The sequence below is a fragment of the Cebidichthys violaceus genome, unplaced genomic scaffold (assembly GCF_023349555.1).
Source record: "Cebidichthys violaceus isolate CVI_PGR_0920_01 unplaced genomic scaffold, fCebVio1.0.p SCAF_1, whole genome shotgun sequence".
NCBI classification, from domain to species: Eukaryota; Metazoa; Chordata; class Actinopteri; order Perciformes; family Stichaeidae; genus Cebidichthys; species Cebidichthys violaceus.
Genome location: NW_027176262.1, coordinates 1,911,805 through 1,932,057, shown reverse-complemented (window position 1 = coordinate 1,932,057; position 20,253 = coordinate 1,911,805). Strand labels below are relative to the sequence as shown.

Below are 20,253 nucleotides of genomic sequence, written 5' to 3'. Positions count from 1 at the left end.
ACCCCATCCATTCTGAACTCGGGGAGGATTCTTGACTCCGCTGGTTGTTTTCACAGCGAGGAGGTGATATCATATGGGTCCTGGGGCCGAGCGTGAGGTATAAACAGAAAACGCTGCCTAGAAGCTTCTCCTGTCAGCAGGAATTCACTCTCAGCGCTGAGTGTTGGGCTATACATGGCAGGTTAGGTGTTGGTGAGGAGGAGGAGGAGGAGGAGGGAGGGTTGGATGGAAAGATGCTGTTGTGTAATAGCTACAACCATAATAATAACCGTCACAGTGTGAAATACAGTTTAATGTTAACCATCAGAGTGTAAATAAAGTTTAATGTTAACCATCAGAGTGTAAATAAAGTTCTAACATTAACTATCAGAGTGTAAATAAAGTTTAACGTTAACCATCACAGTGTAAATAAAGTTTAACGTTAACCATCAGAGTGTAAATAAAGTTTAACGTTAACCATCAGAGTGTAAATAAAGTTTAACGTTAACCATCGGAGTGTAAATAAAGTTTAACGTTAACCATCGGAGTGTAAATAAAGTTTAACGTTAACCATCATAGTGTAAATAAAGTTTAATGTTAACCATCACAGTGTAAATAAAGTTTAACGTTAACCATCACAGTGTAAATAAAGTTTAATGTTAACCATCACACTGTAAATAAAGTTTAATGTTAACCATCAGAGTGTAAATAAAGTTCTAACATTAACTATCAGAGTGTAACTAAAGTTTAACGTTAACCATCACAGTGTAAATAAAGTTTAACGTTAACCATCAGAGTGTAAATAAAGTTTAATGTTAACCATCACACTGTAAATAAAGTTTAATGTTAACCATCAGAGTGTAAATAAAGTTCTAACATTAACTATCAGAGTGTAAATAAAGTTTAACGTTAACCATCAGAGTGTAAATAAAGTTTAACGTCAACCATCACAGTGTAAATAAAGTTTAACGTTAACCATCACAGTGTAAATAAAGTTCTAACATTAACTATCAGAGTGTAAATAAAGTTTAACGTTAACCATCATAGTGTAAATAAAGTTTAATGTTAACCATCACAGTGTAAATAAAGTTTAACGTTAACCATCACAGTGTAAATAAAGTTTAATGTTAACCATCACACTGTAAATAAAGTTTAATGTTAACCATCAGAGTGTAAATAAAGTTCTAACATTAACTATCAGAGTGTAACTAAAGTTTAACGTTAACCATCACAGTGTAAATAAAGTTTAACGTTAACCATCAGAGTGTAAATAAAGTTTAATGTTAACCATCACACTGTAAATAAAGTTTAATGTTAACCATCAGAGTGTAAATAAAGTTCTAACATTAACTATCAGAGTGTAAATAAAGTTTAACGTTAACCATCAGAGTGTAAATAAAGTTTAACGTCAACCATCACAGTGTAAATAAAGTTTAACGTTAACCATCACAGTGTAAATAAAGGTTTAACGTTAACCATCACAGTGTAAATAAAGGTTTAACGTTAACCATCACAGTGTAAATAAAGTTTAACGTTAACCATCAGAGTGTAAATAAAGTTTAATGTTAACCATCACAGTGTAAATAAAGTTTAACGTTAACCATCACAGTGTAAATAAAGTTTAACGTTAACCATCAGAGTGTAAATAAAGTTTTGTCGTTAACCATCACAGTGTAAATAAAGTTTAACGTTAACCATCAGAGTGTAAATAAAGTTTTGTCGTTAACCATCACAGTGTAAATAAAGTTAGTAGAAATTAACAGTTAGTAGCGAGTTTAGTAATAGAGTTTAATTTCAATTCAAACCACATTCCTTTTTAGAATGAAATAGAATAGGCTCTGCTTTTTCTTTTGACTGCTGCCCTATACATTTGGCATTGGGGAAGAAGAGGAGGAGGAGGAGGAGGAGGAGGAGGAGGAGGAGGAGGAGGGTTGCATGGAAAGCTGCCGTTGCATAACGCTGCAGGCTCTCATCAGACCCTGTGGACTGGAGGAGGTGTGGTGTTCCTGGACAAGCTGTTCCTGAGACGCTCCTGGTCGACTGCAGCGCTGCTGTCTGAGCGGGTCACATCTCGCCCCGTGCTTCACTCGGCGCCGGGCCCGATGTCTCGTCACTGTCGCCTTTTCTCGGGGGGGGGGGGGGGGGTCATTATTCCCCTTTTTTTTTTTTTCACATCCACGGACGTCTCCGGTATATAAATACTGTCTTCTGTTACCGGCTAACAGCAGTGTTGCTCTCTCTCTCCGATTCCTGCAGACCCGGGTAATCGTCTCGAGGGGCCGTCGTGGGTCACGTACCCGGGTCACTTCTCATGGCGGTTAAAGCTCTGCGTCCCTTTGTCCTTATTTAGTGTTACTCAGTCAGCGGGGACAGCGGACATCCTCCCTCCCCGGGACATGAAAGACAATATGTCTCACAATCGTCCTCTGCTCCCGGTAAAGTTAGAGCACACAGTGCCGCGTGATGAAGTGACCCGGCCTCTTCGCATCTCTGGTGTCCTGATTTTTTTCGCCGCTCACCTGAGGGCGGACCGGAGACGAGTCCCCGGTCCGTCTCCGGAGACGGAGCGCTTGTGCGATGACGTGTCGTCTGCTGGGCTTATTTTGAGCTTCGGGTTATACTGGTCTGTGTTTTCCATAGATGGTAACTCAAATGAATCCCAGCGGAGTGCAGCCGGCTCAGCTGCTGTTTCACGTGGTTGATTTAGTTTCTCTTGCATCACCCATTTGTTGGTTTTCCCCCCCGCCAAGTATTCCCAGCGTCTCTCCGCTTTGAATCGCGAGTCGAGCCCAACGGTTCATTTAATCGGTTGATTCAGAGCCTTTGAGCTGGTGAGTGTTACCGGACTCTCTCTGTGTGTCACAGCCGAAGACTCAAAGACAAACGCAACTTTAAATTCATCTTTGTGAAGAAGTCGGCTTTTAAAGCTTGGTTTTAAGTCAGTGCAGCAGGAAAAGCCCTAATGAGGTCGCAAACAGACAAATGAAAGTTAAAGTCCAACGGTAGGCTAACCGGCCGAGCTACTGCTCACCACCTGTGGGTTGAACGGTCCAGCCACTCCACTTGAAAGTGTGGATTCCACTGAATGTAACTGAGTTCACAGCTTTGTTTCAACACGTTCGTCTGCTGGTGTGACCGGGCCTCGAGAGGTTGGATCGTTTCAGTCCACAGATATCAAAGAACAAAGCGCTTCACAACCGGGTCACCGACCACTGAAGGGGTAGAAAGAGAAGAAACCAGCAGTCACTGACTTTTAGCTTCAAAATGTGGAACGACTTCCTGTTTCAGTGTCGAGCGTTTCCCAATAATCGAGGGTCACTTACACTCGTCTGGACTGGAAAACCAGGAACATCAAAGGCTTTTTAGGGGGGGGGAATTATTGGAAACAAAAGTTTGAATCATTCAATTCTTCATCTTTTGGAGCCCAAACTATTCCAAATATGAATAATACATTTGGCGACAAGGTCAGAGACCCGACCGGCATCAACGAGCCGGCGGCTTCACAGCTGAGTTAGAGGAGGAGGAGGAGGAGGAGGAGGAGGAGGAGGAGGAGGAGGAGGAGGCTACTCGTGCGTCTTTGGAAATTTGAGGGCAAAAACGCTCGAGGGGATTTTCCTCGTGTGTCACCTGTAAACGTCTCTTTCCTGGCAGGCCTTAGCGTCAGCATTAGGAGTAATCACTACTAGTAACCACTGAGCTGATTGTGTTTTCACCCAGCCAGACGGCAACCTCCGGTCCTAAAGAGGGAAGCCGAAGCTTCGTCGTGTCTTTAAAGCTGCATTCTCTCTAGTGTCCACCAGGGGGCGACTCCTCTGGTTGTATAGAAGTCTAGTCTAAAATGACTCTACTTCTCTCTTGATTTATTCCCTCAGTAAACATTGTAAACATGAGTTTATGGTCTCAATCTCTAGTTTACAGTCTTCTTCAATACAGCATGATGTTCATTTAGTACATTATGCTCCATTTAGAGTCAAACAGACCAGAAAGCAGGGGATGATTTAGGGGCGGGGCTACACGCTGATTGACAGGTCTCTACCAGAGACGTATACGTCTTCTCTACGTCACTCCTCCTCAGTCCAGATATGGTCACTTCCTGTTCACTGGTTGCAAAAAAAACAAGATGGCGACGGCCAAAATGTGGAACTGGTGGCTTCAAAACATCCGTCCACAGCACTGCTTCTCCACGCCAGCAGACGTTCGTAAACGTCAACATATTTTGCAGTCGTCTCCTCAGATGATCCACGCTTTGTGCATCAGGGTGACTTTAAAATGTGTTTTTTCCCTGTTGAATTGGAGCGACTTTAAGCCCAAAAGCAGAGAGCAGAACATCGGTTGGCCGCTTGACAGACAAGAGCTGGAAAACAAACTGGTGGTTTTCATGCTAGAAGTAATGCTAAGACTCCACCAGACCACAATCTCTCATATAGAATTACTTGGCATTTGTCAGCTGTAATTGGTTGAAGACTGTGTGTGTGTGTGTATGTGTGTGTGTGTGTGTGTGTGTGTGTGTGTGTGTGTGTGTGTGTATGTGTGTGTGTGTGTGTGTGCAGGGTCTAAATCTGTGTGTGGTTGCACGGGCCAAAAGGAAAAGTAATCTCTTTGGTGATTGCCATAAGATTGCAATGGTGATGACAGCAGAGACTTAAGTTCGATGGATGGCAGGAACCTTGACCCATGTGTGTGTGTGTGTGTGTGTGTGTGTGTGTGTGTGTGTGTGTGTGTGTGTGAGAGTGTGTGTGTGTGTGTGTGTGTGTGTGTCTGTGTGTGAGAGTGTGTGTGAGAGTGTGTGTGTGTGTGTGTGTGTGTGTGTGTGTGTGTGTGTCTGTGTGTGAGAGTGTGTGTGTGTGTGTGTGTGTGTGTGTCTGTGTGTGTGTCTGTGTGTGTGTGTGTGTGTGTGTGTGTGTGTGTGTCTGTGTGTGAGAGTGTGTGTGTGTGTGTGTGTGTGTGTGTCTGTGTGTGAGAGTGTGTGTGTCTGTCTGTCTGTCTGTCTGTCTGTCTGTCTGTGTGTGTGTGTGTGTGTGTGTGTGTGTGTGTGTGTGTGTGTGTGTGTGTGTGTGTGTTGATGTTTGTCGTGTTTCTTCCTGCTTGCTAAGATGTGACACATGGAACCAGGACGGTGTTAATATAAACGCTCCTGCCGGCAATTTGTCATTAAATTCTGGCTCTGAGCTGCAGCATCACATGTCTGTGTTTGAAACCGGCAACCGGGGGGGGACGGGGGGACGGGGGGACGGGGGGGGGGGGGGGACGAGGCGCCACGTCCGGTTCCCAATAAAAACCCGCCGTGAACATTCACACACAAGTAGAGCTGACTTTAAGACACCCAGTTGGGTGAAATCAACTGGCTTCACCACTGATTCAGTGACTGTGACTGAGTGATGTTGATCTGATGTGTTCATAGTTCATTCTCCACATTTACGTCGTCTGTTTAACACACAACGCAACACTATCGGCCTTTAGTCCACGATGCAAGACAGCGAGACGAAGGAGGCAAATGAATATGGAATCTTTCCTGCTTCATGTTGGCCTTCAACAATCCACCGCTGGTCAATACATTGAAGGTTATGGATGGAATGCTCACCTGGTATTTTGATGAAGATACTTTGCTGTTATACTTCATCTTAATAATATAAGTGTCATGCATGTAAACAATAGTTAATGCAACTAACGCTCCGGTTGTGTTTATGTTGAGGCTCACGTTTAGTTGGTTGCCAAAGGCCAAGAGTTCGTCGCGAATTTCTCAGAAATGATCTCCGATGGCAGCCTTCACTGTGGAGTCGTGAGGGTCTCCGTTAGTCCTTCACTCGTCCTTCATTCAGCAGCAGCTCAGCTCCTGGTCTCAGGAGATTTTCTTGCCGCGGTTATAATAAGAAACCCGGCGGAGTCCTTTTTTTCCCTCAGGAGCTCTCTGGACATCACGACCGGTGATTCAGGCAAACCGATGAACGATCTCATCTGTGTGGGATGTGAACTGGTTTCATCACCTCCACGTTCTCCTGCTGCTCTCTCTGATGTGAAACTGTTTACTGATGGTGGAAGTCTTAATGAGAACCGCCGGTAATCGGTACGAAGTCACGGGTTTCTAGTACGATGACGTCTTCCTACGATAATTTGTTTGTGGACTGCCGCTGTGAAGCCTCAAGTTCGGCAATTTCGCCGTCGTCATCTTGGATTACGGCCGTCGTCATCTTGGATTGCGGCCGTCGCCATCTTGGATTACGGCCGTCGTCATCTTGGATTGCGGCCGTCGTCATCTTGGATTACGGCCGTCGCCATCTTGGATTACGGCCGTCTTCATCTTGGATTACGACCGTCGTCATCTTGTATTGCGGCCGTCGTCATCTTGTATTGCGGCCGTCGTCATCTTGGATTACGGCCGTCGCCATCTTGGATTACGGCCGTCGCCATCTTGGATTACGGCCATCGTCATCTTGGATTACGGCCGTTGCCATCTTGGATTACGGTTGTCGCCATCTTGGATTACGGCCGTCGTCATCTTGGATTACGGCCGTCGCCATCTTGGATTATGGTCGTCGCCATGTTGTTGCTTTTTTCGCAACCAGTGAACAGGAAGTGACCATATCTGGACTGAGGAGGCGTGACGTAGAGACGCCGTATACGTCTCTGGTAGAGGACCTGTCAATCACTGTGTAGGACATGTAAACGTACTTTTCGTAAGAGGATACGATGCCTTCAGCGATAGACTTAACAGACATTTATTGAACTGAAAAGATGCCAGGTTGGAAAAGGACACAGTTGATGAAAGCAGGAGTGACATATATACATATTTATAGATATTTAGGACCGATAATTAACTGATAAAATCGATTTATCACCCGGCTCTTTCTTTAAGAAGAGCCGCTTATCTTGAGTGAAGAACGAGAGAATTGAAACGATATGTGGACTAAATCAAAACGGTGAATATTTAGAAACGTGTGCCATCTCAATGATACACATAATTTGTTTCTTACGGTCCGTTGTGTTTATGGAAACCACACAATACTGTGTTTAGTAAGACAGCAAATAGAAATCGATGTTCTATATTTAGATGATGTCCAGTTACAACAGAACGTCCCACGTCTGGCACATCTTTTTGTGCGATATCAGCACTGACCATATCAAAATGTGTATCACGTAACCACAGGAAGATCAGATCCAGAGAAGCGTGTGTGTGTGTGTGTGTGTGTGTGTGTGTGTGTGTGTGTGTGTGTGTGTGTGTGTATATATATGTGTTCATCCTGTCGAGCTCTGAGAGGAAGTCTGAGGATGTTGTATTTGTACTGTACTCAAGAGACTCTGCCTGCAGCTAGAACATGTGGAGGTGATTTAAGATAACAGACTTGTTGATGCGCTCACACAGACCACGACGACGCGAACGTGTTCCTGACTCCACATCTTGTCTGAATAACGGCGGTCTGAGCGCACGAGTCTGTGTTTAAAGTCCTGACGTGTCTCTGAGCCTCCGGTGTTTGAGGGGAAACGTGGTCACATTCATTTTCAGTATTTGTTTCAACCGGTCCACTCTCCTGAACGCGATGTCTCAGGAACGTCTGGTAGGACATTTCAAATTTGGTACTTGGACTTGAGAATGAATTAAATAGAATTTGGTGGTCGTGCCTTAAAGCTGCATTCTCTCTAGTGTCCACCAGGGGGCGACTCTTCTGGTTGTATAGAAGTCTAGTCTAAAATGACTCTACTTCTCTCTTGATTTATTCCCTCAGTAAACATTGTAAACATGAGTTTATGGTCTCAATCTCTAGTTTACAGTCTTCTTCAATACAGCATGATGTTCATTTAGTACATTATGCTCCATTTAGAGTCAAACAGACCAGAAAGGGGATGATTTAGGGGCGGGGCTACACAGTGATTGACAGGTCTCTACCAGAGACGTATACGGCGTCTCTACGTCACTCCTCCTCAGTCCAGATATGGTCACTTCCTGTTCACTGGTTGCAAAAAAAACAAGATGGCGATGGGTTGCGCTGCTGTTGCCGTTACTACGCAACCAAAACCTGCGCGCTACCATGACGACGATGAAGTTGCGGTAATTTAGCACTTAGCCTCAGTGACTAAACTACGTCGCTCCTCCTCAGTCCAGATATGGTCACTTCCTGTTCACCGGTTGCAAAAAGTCATGGTGGCGAAGGCCAAATTCCAAAATGGCGACGGCCAAATCAACTAACCAATTGCTTGATTTAGTTTTTTTCACCATGAGCACCAACAGGAGGATGCTCGACTAAGCTAAAACTGACACCTAAATTATTTTAGCATGTAAAGCATGCAGCGTAGTCATTATGTATTATTATGTTCTCCTGCTGTCTATTGTCCCTCTATCGTGGTGTTTGGTGCCACAGTGTGATCACTTTCAACTTGCTGCCAGGTTTTGCTGGTATTATTTAATAACTTGTTATTTCATTATCTGGATCATATTCTGATTGGTCTCAGCAGATGGAAACTCGCAGCCCTGGAACCTTTTCGGATGGTCCGTCTGCTGCGTAGCCCTCAAATTAAATCAGATCCCCGGACCAGACGCTGTCAGCGTGGTCGTTTCAACTGAAGTGTGAAGCTAAATTGAGACGCTCCGTCTTTAACCGCCGGGTTATTTTCAGGAACCAAATTCCTGACATAGACGCAGACGGAGGTTAATGGGGGAAAAAAACGCACGTTATTTTTATCTGCTCCCGTTTATTGAAGGTCCTCAAAAGACTTTTGTGGTCTCCACGTTTAACCACACGGGGAAAGATCGTCCTCATGTGACGCAATATTAGCGAAGGCTTATGTATATGTGTGTGTGTGTGTGTGTGTGTGTGTGTGTGTGTGTAGTAGGGTTGCATAACAAGCAACTAACAAACAATATATTATATTATAATTATATCAAATTAAAACCATTTTTGTGTGTTTCTGCATGTCTAATAGTAACTATGCCACTATAATTAATAGACATTTAAAAAACGTGTGTGTGTGTGTGTGTGTGTGTGTGTGTGTGTGTGTGTGTGTGTGTGTGAGAGAGATGTAGCAGCATTTCAGCTTCATTAAATATTAGTCCGCTTCATATAGCTAGACGTTGGGTTAATTTTCTTCTAAAACAAAGGAGACACGCCACCTTAAGCCGAGCCAACGCACATTCATTCAACGTGTTTTAATTTAAATGAGCGGCATCAACCTCCATCCTCCTCCTCCTCCTCCTCCTCCTCCTCCTCCTCCTCCTCCTCCAGCAGCAGACGGCTCATTAATTGTGTCACTCACTCGTCCAAAAAAAACTTGTCCTGTCTTCTTCTTCCCTTCTTCTTTTGCTCACGCAGCCACCCAAACTCACTCCTCTGTCACTTTTTCCTCCACTCTTAATTGTCAATTAGGGAATGTCATTTTCCAGCTGGGATTGGGATAGTGAGTGATTTTGTTTATTTTTTTTGCCGTGTCAGTAGAACTCACAGTGCAAACACATCGCTCGCTCCAACTGGAGAGAGTAGCTACATGCATTACTGTTACAATGTAATATTTCTATGCATCAAATCACTCGTAAATGCTGTTTTTTTTCCATTATTTACCCTTTATTTTATCGTCTCGCGTGAATCTGTCTCACATTTCTTTAGTTTTATCTTTTGTTTTCTCGATCCACACTCGTTCTGTCTTATTTGTGGCCTGTGATTCATCTGTGAAGCACTTTGAACTGCTCTAATCTGTATGAAGGGTGCCACACAAATATGATTCATTCATTTAAAGTACTCGCAGAAACCTTACAACAACACAACATTCGTGAAGCTAATTTAACATTGTTTTTGCGTCCATGTTCACCAGCTTGCAGTCGTCTTCTTCCTCCCGGTCGTTGCTGGCACATTGCTGGCACATTGCTGCATAAATCTTTTTGTGTTACTGCCATCTGTCTATGACAAGAATGTTCATTGCATCACCCTTGTGTGTGTGTGTGTGTGTGTGTGTGCGTCCTCATGCACGAGACGAAAATAAACCCACTCATTAAAATACACCGCTCCATGGTGCTGCTGCAGGTCAAAGGCTCCACACGGTTCCTTTTAATAAGACCCTCGATGTGTGTCAATGTTCATCGAACGAGAAACGCCGTTTTATTCGAGCTCTTGGCTCGTTCCCCACATTGGAAACCGCAGCTGACCAAACAATCTCAACTCGAGGTCCACTGACGCGATCTGGACCGTCTGATTTGGATCTACAGTTCTGAGGCAAATGAAGTGATGTCTGTGACATTTGTGAGGGAGGTTCCTCCTCTCATTGATTTACTCTGACCATTTAGCTTCTGTAGTTTTTAAGATTGAAACTTCTACCTGTTTTGTAGTTTCCCTCAACTGTGTTTACACTGCTAGAGATAAAGGTGCTAACCAGAACCTTATAGGGTTCTAGAACCCTGTTTTTTTGTTAAAGGTTTCACCTGGAACCCTTTTGAGAGGCTTCTTCCTAGAACCCAATGTAAAGGCTTTCATCAATAGACTGTATATAAGAAGTAGTCATCGTGACGTCACCCATTGGTTTGTGGACTGATGTTATGAAGCGTCAAGTTTGGCGATCTCACCATCGCCATCTTGGATTACGGCCGTTGCCATATGTTCCTCTCAGAGCTCTCTGTGGAGGTTTTGTCCAGAACCTTTTCACCTCCAAAGGGTGTAAACAAGAACCCCATCTAGAGGCTTCTACCAAGAACCCTGTATCCCTTTTTATATCCCAATCGATCTGTCTCGGCCCTAACCGTGGTTTTAGTTTACCAGGTCAAAACCTGGGGCCGTGGGAACCACATCCACCAGCCTTGGGCCTCATGAGGATGAGGTGGTGCTGCTCAACCTACAACAATCACGGTCCACAATTGCAGTTTACAATATCACAATTTTAGGCTTAGTTTCGGTTTCTCTTTCTGACGGAAGCGTTGGTCACACAGGATATGTTCAAAGACCGTCGGATACATGACAATCTGATGATATGACACTTTTTACAGGTTCTGGCTAGGATAAACGATGTGGTTTTGGCAATTGTTTAAAGAAAATATGCTTTTCCATCCCGCCGGTGGATTTTGGGGTTCAGAGGGTTAAGGAATGATAAACACTTTTTCTTGCAACAGTATGCAACAATCAGGAGATTTAATCCTTCTGGAGGTTTACAATCGTAGCACTAAAGCGACTCCCTGACGAACTGTAAATTAGCCCACATAACGTCTCAGCTCTTTATTGTGTCTGGCTGTCACTGGCTGTAGGTCTCTGTGTCCACATATTCCTGTTTGCAGTAGTCGGTCATAACTCAGAGTGATTTACTGAGCTTGTCTCTGACTGGTATGAGCCGGGGAAGAGACAAACTTCATTGTCCACCTGCTGTGCTTTAACCGGCCTTGACCAAAATACACTGTTGTTACTGGGGATGGGACTTAACAACGTACTAGTATTACCTGTGTTTGCTTGTGGTGGTGTAGAATTTACTTTCATAACAACCTCATTTGTTTCCCTTTTTAAAAGTTTGATTTTGTGGAATTTATAGGCTGAAATGGAACGTGACATTACGTTTTCATTAGTGAGTAATCACCTGAAACTAAGATTCATTGTGTTTTCCTTAGCTTAGAATGAACCCTTCATATCTAGGTAGGGAGCAGTAGGCGGGGTCCGCCATGTTTCTACAGTAGCCCAGAACAGACGAACCAAATCCTGGATCTAGAGAGAGCCTTTGGGTGTTTTTATGTTACCTAAAGGCCACCGTGGTTCTCTTCAAGCTTGCAAAGGGAGGGGTAAGGAAAGGGGTATTCAGATACCTGATGGTGCGATCTGCAACCTCACCACTAGATGCCACTAAAACACCACAAACTGGTCCTTCATTCTTTTAAACCCAGATTTTGCCCTTAAATATCCCCTTAAAGTGGAACTTAAGTTTAAGTTCTTCCATATTTCAAAAGAGAATAAAACCTGTTTTGGTTGTATTTTTGGGAGTCAACTCTCGATCCTCTGAATGAGTATTTGCTTGACTGGTTTCTGACCTGAAAACCTTATAGCCATGTAGTCTATGATTGTTGTTTGTTGATTCAAGATGCTCTTTTTCTTTACTTTTTCAGCAATCCCAATCAGCACCAGTTTGTACTTCCCTTTTGGAAAATACAGTAGATGTTTGTTACTCCAGCTCGCTAACGTTAGCATCGATTCCAAACTATAGACCGTTATCTAGGCCACTGCTTGGGTCCATGTTTACTTCCTGTCAGCTTAAGTCATTCACATACACTTCAACGAGAAAGAAACGGGGACACATTTGGAATGTGAAATGGTCAAAGGAGTTGTCTACGTAGCGTTTGCTGGTTCTCTGGGTTGTTTTTTGCATTTCAACTCTTTTTTTATTTGGATGGCCCAATATCACAAATCTAAAATTGGCCTCAGAGGGCTTTACAGTCTGTACAACATACAACATCCTCTGTCCTTGGACCCTCACATCAAATACGGAAACCGCCCCCCCCCCCCAAAGAAATACCCTGAAAGTGACCAGATAGTCAAATAGATAGATGTCAAGAAGTCCTTTGACCGTTCGTCACTCAGAGATTTAAATCACGATGCTGAGATCGTATGGAGTCGCTCTAGTCACAGATGAGACTAAGCAACGCCTCTCAACGCTGACCCCCAGCTGTTTTAATGGAGCGTAAGTTGTTCAAAATGTTTGGCCTGTTATAAAAATGAAATACTCAATTAATTGAGCTGTCTCCCAAGCATGTTGTTATTCTGCAGTTGTGCAACTTGAGGAATTTAAAAAAATACTTTCCCCACCACTATTAAGGCTTTTGGCATCTCTTGTGCTGTTATGAAATACTAGAGGATAAAAAACATGTATAATAGTGGAACCCAGGAATTTGTGTCTGGCACGTCTCGTCCATCCATAGCTTCTCTGAGTGCAGCCCAGCAGCGTGGTAACGGGCCAGAACAAGCTAATGAAATAACTTCATTAGGGGCCACATGAAGTGAGCAAAAGAAGCAGAACATTAGACCCAGAGGGTGGTCCCCGCTTCTTTTTAACAGGGCTCTGAGGTTTTGGACCATGTTGCATAACAGCATCTGCATGGTGTTACGTTATTAGGGTCTGCTAGTCCTGGAACACTCTTACAGTATTTCTACTGTTGTGGATATACTTCGTTACGGACTACTTTCAAATTGATAGTATCTCCTACAAGCTTTACGCTCCAGACTTGAACAATGCCCGAATACTGGAGCTACATTGAGATGTTTTTAGCTTTAAATAACCTCCTCATCCTGCCTGTGTGGCGACTGGCTGCGTTTCCACCCCTCAGATGGTAAATCTTGGCGTGAAAAAGGTCAGGTCAGAGTGAAAGGGGTCAACGTCTGCCTGCTACACAGAGCCTATTGAGTTCACTCATCACAAGACCTTAAACCCAGCAGTTATGTGGAAGACTTGGGGCTCAGTTTGAGACCGTGCCGGGCAGGACTCCACTGCTGCCCCTTCTAATCCCCGTGGGAAATGCAATGGTGCGTGGGTTACCTTTGCAGGGTTCGGCTGGTCTGAAGCCTGGATCGTTGGGCACCGGTGAGGTCAGCCGTGACGACAGGGTCACAACACATCGACTGTTGTGTGGGATCTTAAAGTCAGGAGGTTAACCAACTGTTGCAAAGGTTGTTTGTACCCTGACATGAGACACCGGCGGTGACAAGTGAAAAGTCATTTTTGGAGGATGGAGGCTGAGTTGAGGAGTCTCACAGCCTGAGGAAAGAAGCTGTTCTGAAGTCTGGTGGTTCGGCAGCTGATACTCCGGTATCTCTTTCCAGACGGCAGCAGGGTGAACCGGTTGTGTCTTTTAATATCCCTTTAGAACTTCGCAGGCGCCTCTTGTCACCAATATCACCGATGCTGGGTAGATGAGAACCAATGATGGTTTAATCACCCGCTGTAGAGCCCTCCGGTCCTGAACCCTGAACGTCTCATGACAGTTTGTGAGGTTTGCAGTCAGGATGTTTTCTATTGCTCTTGGCACGGGAATTAAACCTTCTTCTAGTTTCCTTAAGAAATACAGTCGTTGATGAGCTTTCTTCACCAGGATGGAGGTTAGTGAGAACCATGTCAGGTCGTTTGTGATGCTGATTCCTAGGACCTTCAAACTTGCTCTTCCTCAGCTCCTTTGATGTAGACAGGGGTGTGTGCCTTTTAATATCCCTTTAGAACTTCGCAGGCGCCTCTTGTCACCAATATCACCGATGCTGGGTAGATGAGAACCATCTCTCATCTTCGACCGCTTATCCGTGATCGGGTCGCGGGGTGTCTCTAGATGTTTCTCTAGATGAGAACCAATGATGGTTTAATCACCTGCTGTAGAGATTCCTAGGACCTTCAAACTAGCTCTTCCTCAGCTCCATTGATGTAGACAGGGGTGTGCGTCTTTACCTTTTTTTCTAAAATCAACAATCAGTACAATATCAACTGTGCTAATTGGAAACCACCGTTGTGTGTTGGTACATTTCAGGTGGCTGGATGTGGGCGTGGCCAACCTGACATGCACTTCGTACTGGGTGGTGTACCTGCAGGTCATCCAAGAGTCAGTGTGGCCTGGAGGAGCTCTGCCGACGGCACCTCGACTGGAACGCAGCCGGCAGGAGAAGGACGCTACCCGGCAACAAGCCTTACACTGTCTGATGAGACTTCTACCAGGTACGTGTAACGCAGACTAATGTCACAATGCTACCGGGACAATACATACAGTCATTGTTACCAGATTCCGTGCTCTCTAATATCATCATCAGCCTCAAAACCTGGGCCCTAGTTTCATAGAGTGTTAGAAGAAGAGGACGTAGTCGCTATGACATCACTCATTGTTTGTGGACTGATGTTCTGAAGCCTTGAATTCTGTATTTTAGCCGAAACCAGACGTGGCACAAGAGGGTGGAGTTAAGTACAATTGAACCCAGAATAAGACATTTTTAGGTGACCAAAAAGATTATAATGAACACCCAGCATGGACAACGCTGTGATAGAGACCTGTCAATCAGCGTGTAGCCCCGCCCCTAAAGCATCCCCTCTTTATGGTCTGTTTGACTCTAAATGTTCCATAATGTACTAAATGAACATCATGCTGTATTGAAGAAGACTGTAAACTAGAGATTGAGACCATAAACTCATGTTTACAATGTTTACTGAGGGAATAAATCAAGAGAGAAGTAGAGTCATTTTAGACTAGACTTCTATACAACCAGAGGAGTCGCCCCCTGGTGGACACTAGAGAGAATGCAGCTTCAACACACTTTTCAGAACCGGAGGTCGTCGTCTGCCTTATGTAAATATTTCTAGCAATAAAATGAATGCCTTAAGTTATGACAGAGGGATATGAAAACACGACAAACAGCTGGTCACACGTTGTTTTCTAATTCTGTGTCTCCAGATCTGATCTCAGACCTGTTGGGCTCAGACAAGTACAAACTCTGCTGGCAGACTGCACTGGACTCTCTTCAAGACCCCTCCATTAACAGGTGAACACACACACACACTATACACTCAATGGTGAAGATGATGAAGATTCTGTTAACAAATATAGTTAACAAAAGAAAGGAGGCTTATTAAGGTGTAACCCAAAGCATGATGGGATCTACAGTTTCTGAAAATAGGCAGTCTGTCGGTTTACTACTTTGGTCCAGACTGAAATATCTCAACAACTATTGGATCTAATTGACTTGAAATATCGTTCAGACATTCGTGATCCCCAGACCATGAATCATAAAAACTCTGGACATCCTCTGAACTTCCATTGAGCGCCATCATCAGGTGAAAATCATAGTTTGTTCATTACTTTGGTTTATGACCAAATATCTGCAAAAACTAATGTAGTAGGAAGTGCATACAGTGCAAAAGTTCCCCCCGTTTGGAGGCTCCAAGTGTTTTATACATTTAACTTTTAACATTTTTGTAAAATTTGGTTTGGCTGCTCATTCTCATGGAAGTGTTCGTCACACATGACGTGTTCATGGTCTGTCGGAAAGATGAAAATCTGATAATAATGAAGTTTTTTACAGCTTCTGGCTGTGATAAACGGTGTAGTTTTGGCGATTGTTTAAAGAAAACATGCTTTTCAATTGCGCCGGTGTGTTATGGGGTTCAGAGGCTCAAAGGTTTGTGCTGGAAATGGTGCAACCAGCAACAATAATGACACCACGCCATTCACTCAGCTCACAGCTCGTTGTCCACTCAGATGATAAAACACTACCTGATGATCCTCAGAGGATCTGACCTGCACGCTTTGTATACTCGCCACATGAATCGCTGTTTGGATGCGCTGGCTTTTGTTATCAAGCAGATGTGTCTAATGAAGTGGCCGGAGAAATCATACATCTTGAACACATTTCATCACCAAACAGACGGTTGAGTAAACAGCTGGAGAGGTATGAAGACAGACATCAGGATCCTCTGAACGAACCCAAACAATTCTAAACCTTTCACTTTTTCCATATTAAGCTTTGTCAGAGAATTTACATTTTGGATTTGTAATTTGTTGTCAGTGGGTCAGCAATTCGGTCTCAGTTCTCCTGAACCTAATGACTTTATCTTCGCTTGACATTGACTGTGAATTCTGGAACCTTAAAAAGCAAAATATGAGCCTTAAAGAGTTATGTCCAGTCAGTTAGAATTCAGTAGTTTAGTTGTGCGGCGTGTGGAACAGGAAGTCCTATCCTGGATATCTAACAAAACTATCAAACTACTGGATTTATTCACGTTCATCACCAAAACTACATTTTACAGATTACATGTGAACACATCACGATCACGTTATAATCTACCTTCAGCCAGTCCTCGTGTTTACTGAGCAGAGCCTGAAGGCATCATAGTGTAACTGAAGTGAACCTCCGTTGGTTAGCCGTTAGCGGTGCTGCTAACGTTACTAGCTCTCCTCTGATTGGTTGTTTACAATGAAACATGATCAGAGATCAGAGACTAGAACCACATGTTCTACTGAGTACTGGAGGAGAACCATCGTCAGGAGAACTTTATTTACACTTTGATGGTAATGATAAACTTTATTTACACTCTGATGGTTAACGTTAAACTTTATTTACACTCTGATGGTTAACGTTAAACTTTATTTACACTCTGATGGTTAACGTTAAAACTTTATTTACACTGTGATGGTTAACGTTAAAACTTTATTTACACTGTGATGGTTAACGTTAAAACTTTATTTACACTGTGATGGTTAACGTTAAACTTTATTTACACTGTGATGGTTAACATGAAACTTTATTTACACTGTGACGGTTAACATTAAACTTTATTTACACTCTGATGGTTAACGTTAAAACTTTATTTACACTGTGATGGTTAACGTTAAACTTTATTTACACTGTGATGGTTAACGTTAAAACTTTATTTACACTGTGATGGTTAACGTTAAAACTTTATTTACACTGTGATGGTTAACATTAAACTTTATTTACACTCTGATGGTTAACGTTAAAACTTTATTTACACTGTGATGTTAACGTTAAACTTTATTTACACTCTGATGGTTAATGTTAAACTTTATTTACACTGTGATGGTTAACGTTAAACTTTATTTACACTGATGGTTAACGTTAAACTTTATTTACACTGTGATGGTTAACGTTAAAACTTTATTTACACTGTGATGGTTAAACTGTGTCATTCCCTCAGACATCTGGTCTACTGCATATTTGACCTTCTGCTGGAGTTCCTGGTTCCTGAAATACCTGAGGAGGACTTCCAGAGGAGCCTGTTGCGAACCCAGAGAAGCAGCTGGCGTGAGGAGATTAAAAAAAAACCTCCATCTTCAATTCCCACCATTCACTCGCTACCTGTTCCACTAATGCTCTGCGATGAGAGTGTGAGTGAGTGAGTGAGTGAGTGTCCCGAGGCCCGTCTTTAATCCGTCTCTAAGTATGTGTAGAAGCAGCTTTGATTAGCACCTTGGTTGGTGTTTGATCCTAGAAGATGTGGCGGAAAGATCTCCACAGCAGGAACTCTCTTCCTGCGTAGCTGAACTCTCCGGCTTTCACCAAACTCTCTTCAGACGCTCTGCCCTCGTCTCCCCCCCCCCCCCCCCCCCCCACACACCTGTTGCTCTAATCTGGAGACGCTTTACCTTAAAGCTCAACATGTTCTTCACTGTCTGTATTCTCTGTAGAGCCGTTCTTCAGCGCCCCACTGGCTCTGCATGGAGACACACATGTAAATCTGACACAATGTGAGCTGCCCTTCCTAAATCTGAGCCTTCCTGAGGGATCGCATGTATCATATATCTGGCACCGATTTATTCTTTTTCTTTGTTGTTGTTCAACCTGTAAATGTCTCGGTGTAGCAGAAGAACATACCGTGTTGTAGCGTGGTGACGGATCTTTTAACGGGTCCCGTGGAGAATTATCCGCACAGTTAACGCCTTAACTGGGCTCCACGAAAAACATGCGTATGAAAGCTCAGCAACGTAAACAGTGAACTGCTGCAGTTTCACTCACTTTGAGTCGTATCTGTCCTTAATGTCCACTCCAAATGACTGCTTCCACCCAAATGCAATATATTGTAATTTGTGGTGATCGCTGCATTTAAGAATTTGGATACATTTCTTTATTTCCCCGTCCACCGTTGATGAGCTGAATTAGACAGATTCTGATGCGTATATATCTATATATATATATATATATATATATATATATATAGATATATCTATATCTATATATATATGTATGTATATATGTATATATACATATATACATATATATTCAATCCTCTCGTCATCTTAGAAATCCTCTGAAGAGTTTTTTAGTGGATCCCCCACAAACTCTACAGTCATTTTGTTTTAAACATCTTGGGGTTTTTTTTGCACTTTGTAAATCTGCCGTCATGGTGGAAACACAACAGTCAGCACTTCTTTCTCAGTCTGATAAAGACAATGAATAAACTGTTCCGACGTCGGTTACAACACAGTATCTCAATCGCAGTGTAACGCACCGTCTTAAAATGCAGCGTAGCTGGTTTTTGCGTGCAGCTGGCCACAATGACGACGTCGCCTCATGTCGATCACAGTTCATCAACGTTTTAAAGGTGCTCAATTCCAAATTTCTCACGTTAACATGGCGGCAAACGCCTATTATCTGTGTCAAGATATTGAGGGTTAACGTCTACCTGAGCAGAGAATGTAGTCGCTCTCCGCCTCCGAAGCGTAGCGCTGTTAGCTCTGTCTGCGCTGTTAGCCGTTGACGGCACCGTTAGCTGCTAGCCGCCGGCTCAGCCAGTCGCCATGTTGAGACAAGTTTGGAATTCGCCACCTTTTAAAGTTCCAAAATGTTGCGATTTGAATTTGGAGAAATTGTTCTGTGACTTTTGCTTTTTATTTTCATGAGTATGGAGTCACATGGGTTGTATTGAGGTCAAGATATACGCAGTTCTTTCCTCACTTAGAATGCATTGAATATGTCTCCTGTGACTGAATCTGCATCTTCAGTTGAGCTCTGTGTGATTCCGATGTTACAAAAGATACATTCCAACTTAAAGTAAAAGAAAAGAGAAGTTAATGTTTCTGTCATTCCAGTGTTTTGCACTCCCGTCCTGGTTTAGCGGTCTCATCTTCAACTGTGAACTTGTGATTCAACTTATTTAATAAGCTATTTATTTGCTCGATTTACTGTTTTGTGACGTTTTGTGTTGACCAAGAGCAGCGTCCTCGTTACTGAAGTGCTTGTTACTGGATTTTGCCTTAATTAAAAGCTGACTCGATGGCGTTTGGTCAGCAGAAATGAAGCCGCCAGAGTAGAAGGTCATGGTTGTGATGAGTGTTGAAGCTGTTACTGTTACTTGTTGTGAAGAGATTTTCTTTTGCTTTGCTTTTGCTGATGAAGGAGTTCCGTGCATGTTGAGGAATGACTCGGCACATATTCCTTCTCCACTCTGCTGCCTCCGGCACAAAAACTATTGGCTCTAGAAACGTCCAGAAACAAGTCACACAGTTAGTTGGATGAAGTCCATGATCTGTTACATGATCTATTGGAGCACTTTTAAATCAATTATTACAAAATGGAAAGAATATGGCAACACAACAAACCTGCCAAAGTCAGCTAAAGTCAGTTATTTTGTCATTACATTCTCCAATTTTTACTGTTTGGTGTCGAACTAAACTATAACAAAATTCGGTCTTTCCTCCAGGAGAGACACTTTGTTCCCCGTGTGAAACAGGAAGTCAACGTAGATTTATTTGTCACGTAACTTTGTGTACTTCTGTAGTTATTTTAAGCCAAACAACAATCTATTTCTACACCTAACTAAGTAGTTTAGTTGCTTCAACTT

At 43.2% G+C, this 20,253-nt stretch overlaps 1 protein-coding gene across 1 annotated transcript in view; it reads left to right on the top strand.

The window, feature by feature from the left end:
• Positions 1–20,253, top strand: part of snx19b (sorting nexin 19b) — a 33,276-nt gene that overhangs the window by 12,381 nt on the left and 642 nt on the right. Inside the window, exons 12-14 of the mRNA XM_068705662.1 lie at positions 14,438–14,622; positions 15,350–15,437; positions 17,611–20,253. The exon at positions 17,611–20,253 is cut by the window's right edge and continues 642 nt beyond it. Coding sequence (XP_068561763.1) covers positions 14,438–14,622; positions 15,350–15,437; positions 17,611–17,812 — 475 coding nt within the window. The 3' untranslated portion in view covers positions 17,813–20,253. The remainder of the gene's footprint in view (positions 1–14,437; positions 14,623–15,349; positions 15,438–17,610) is intronic.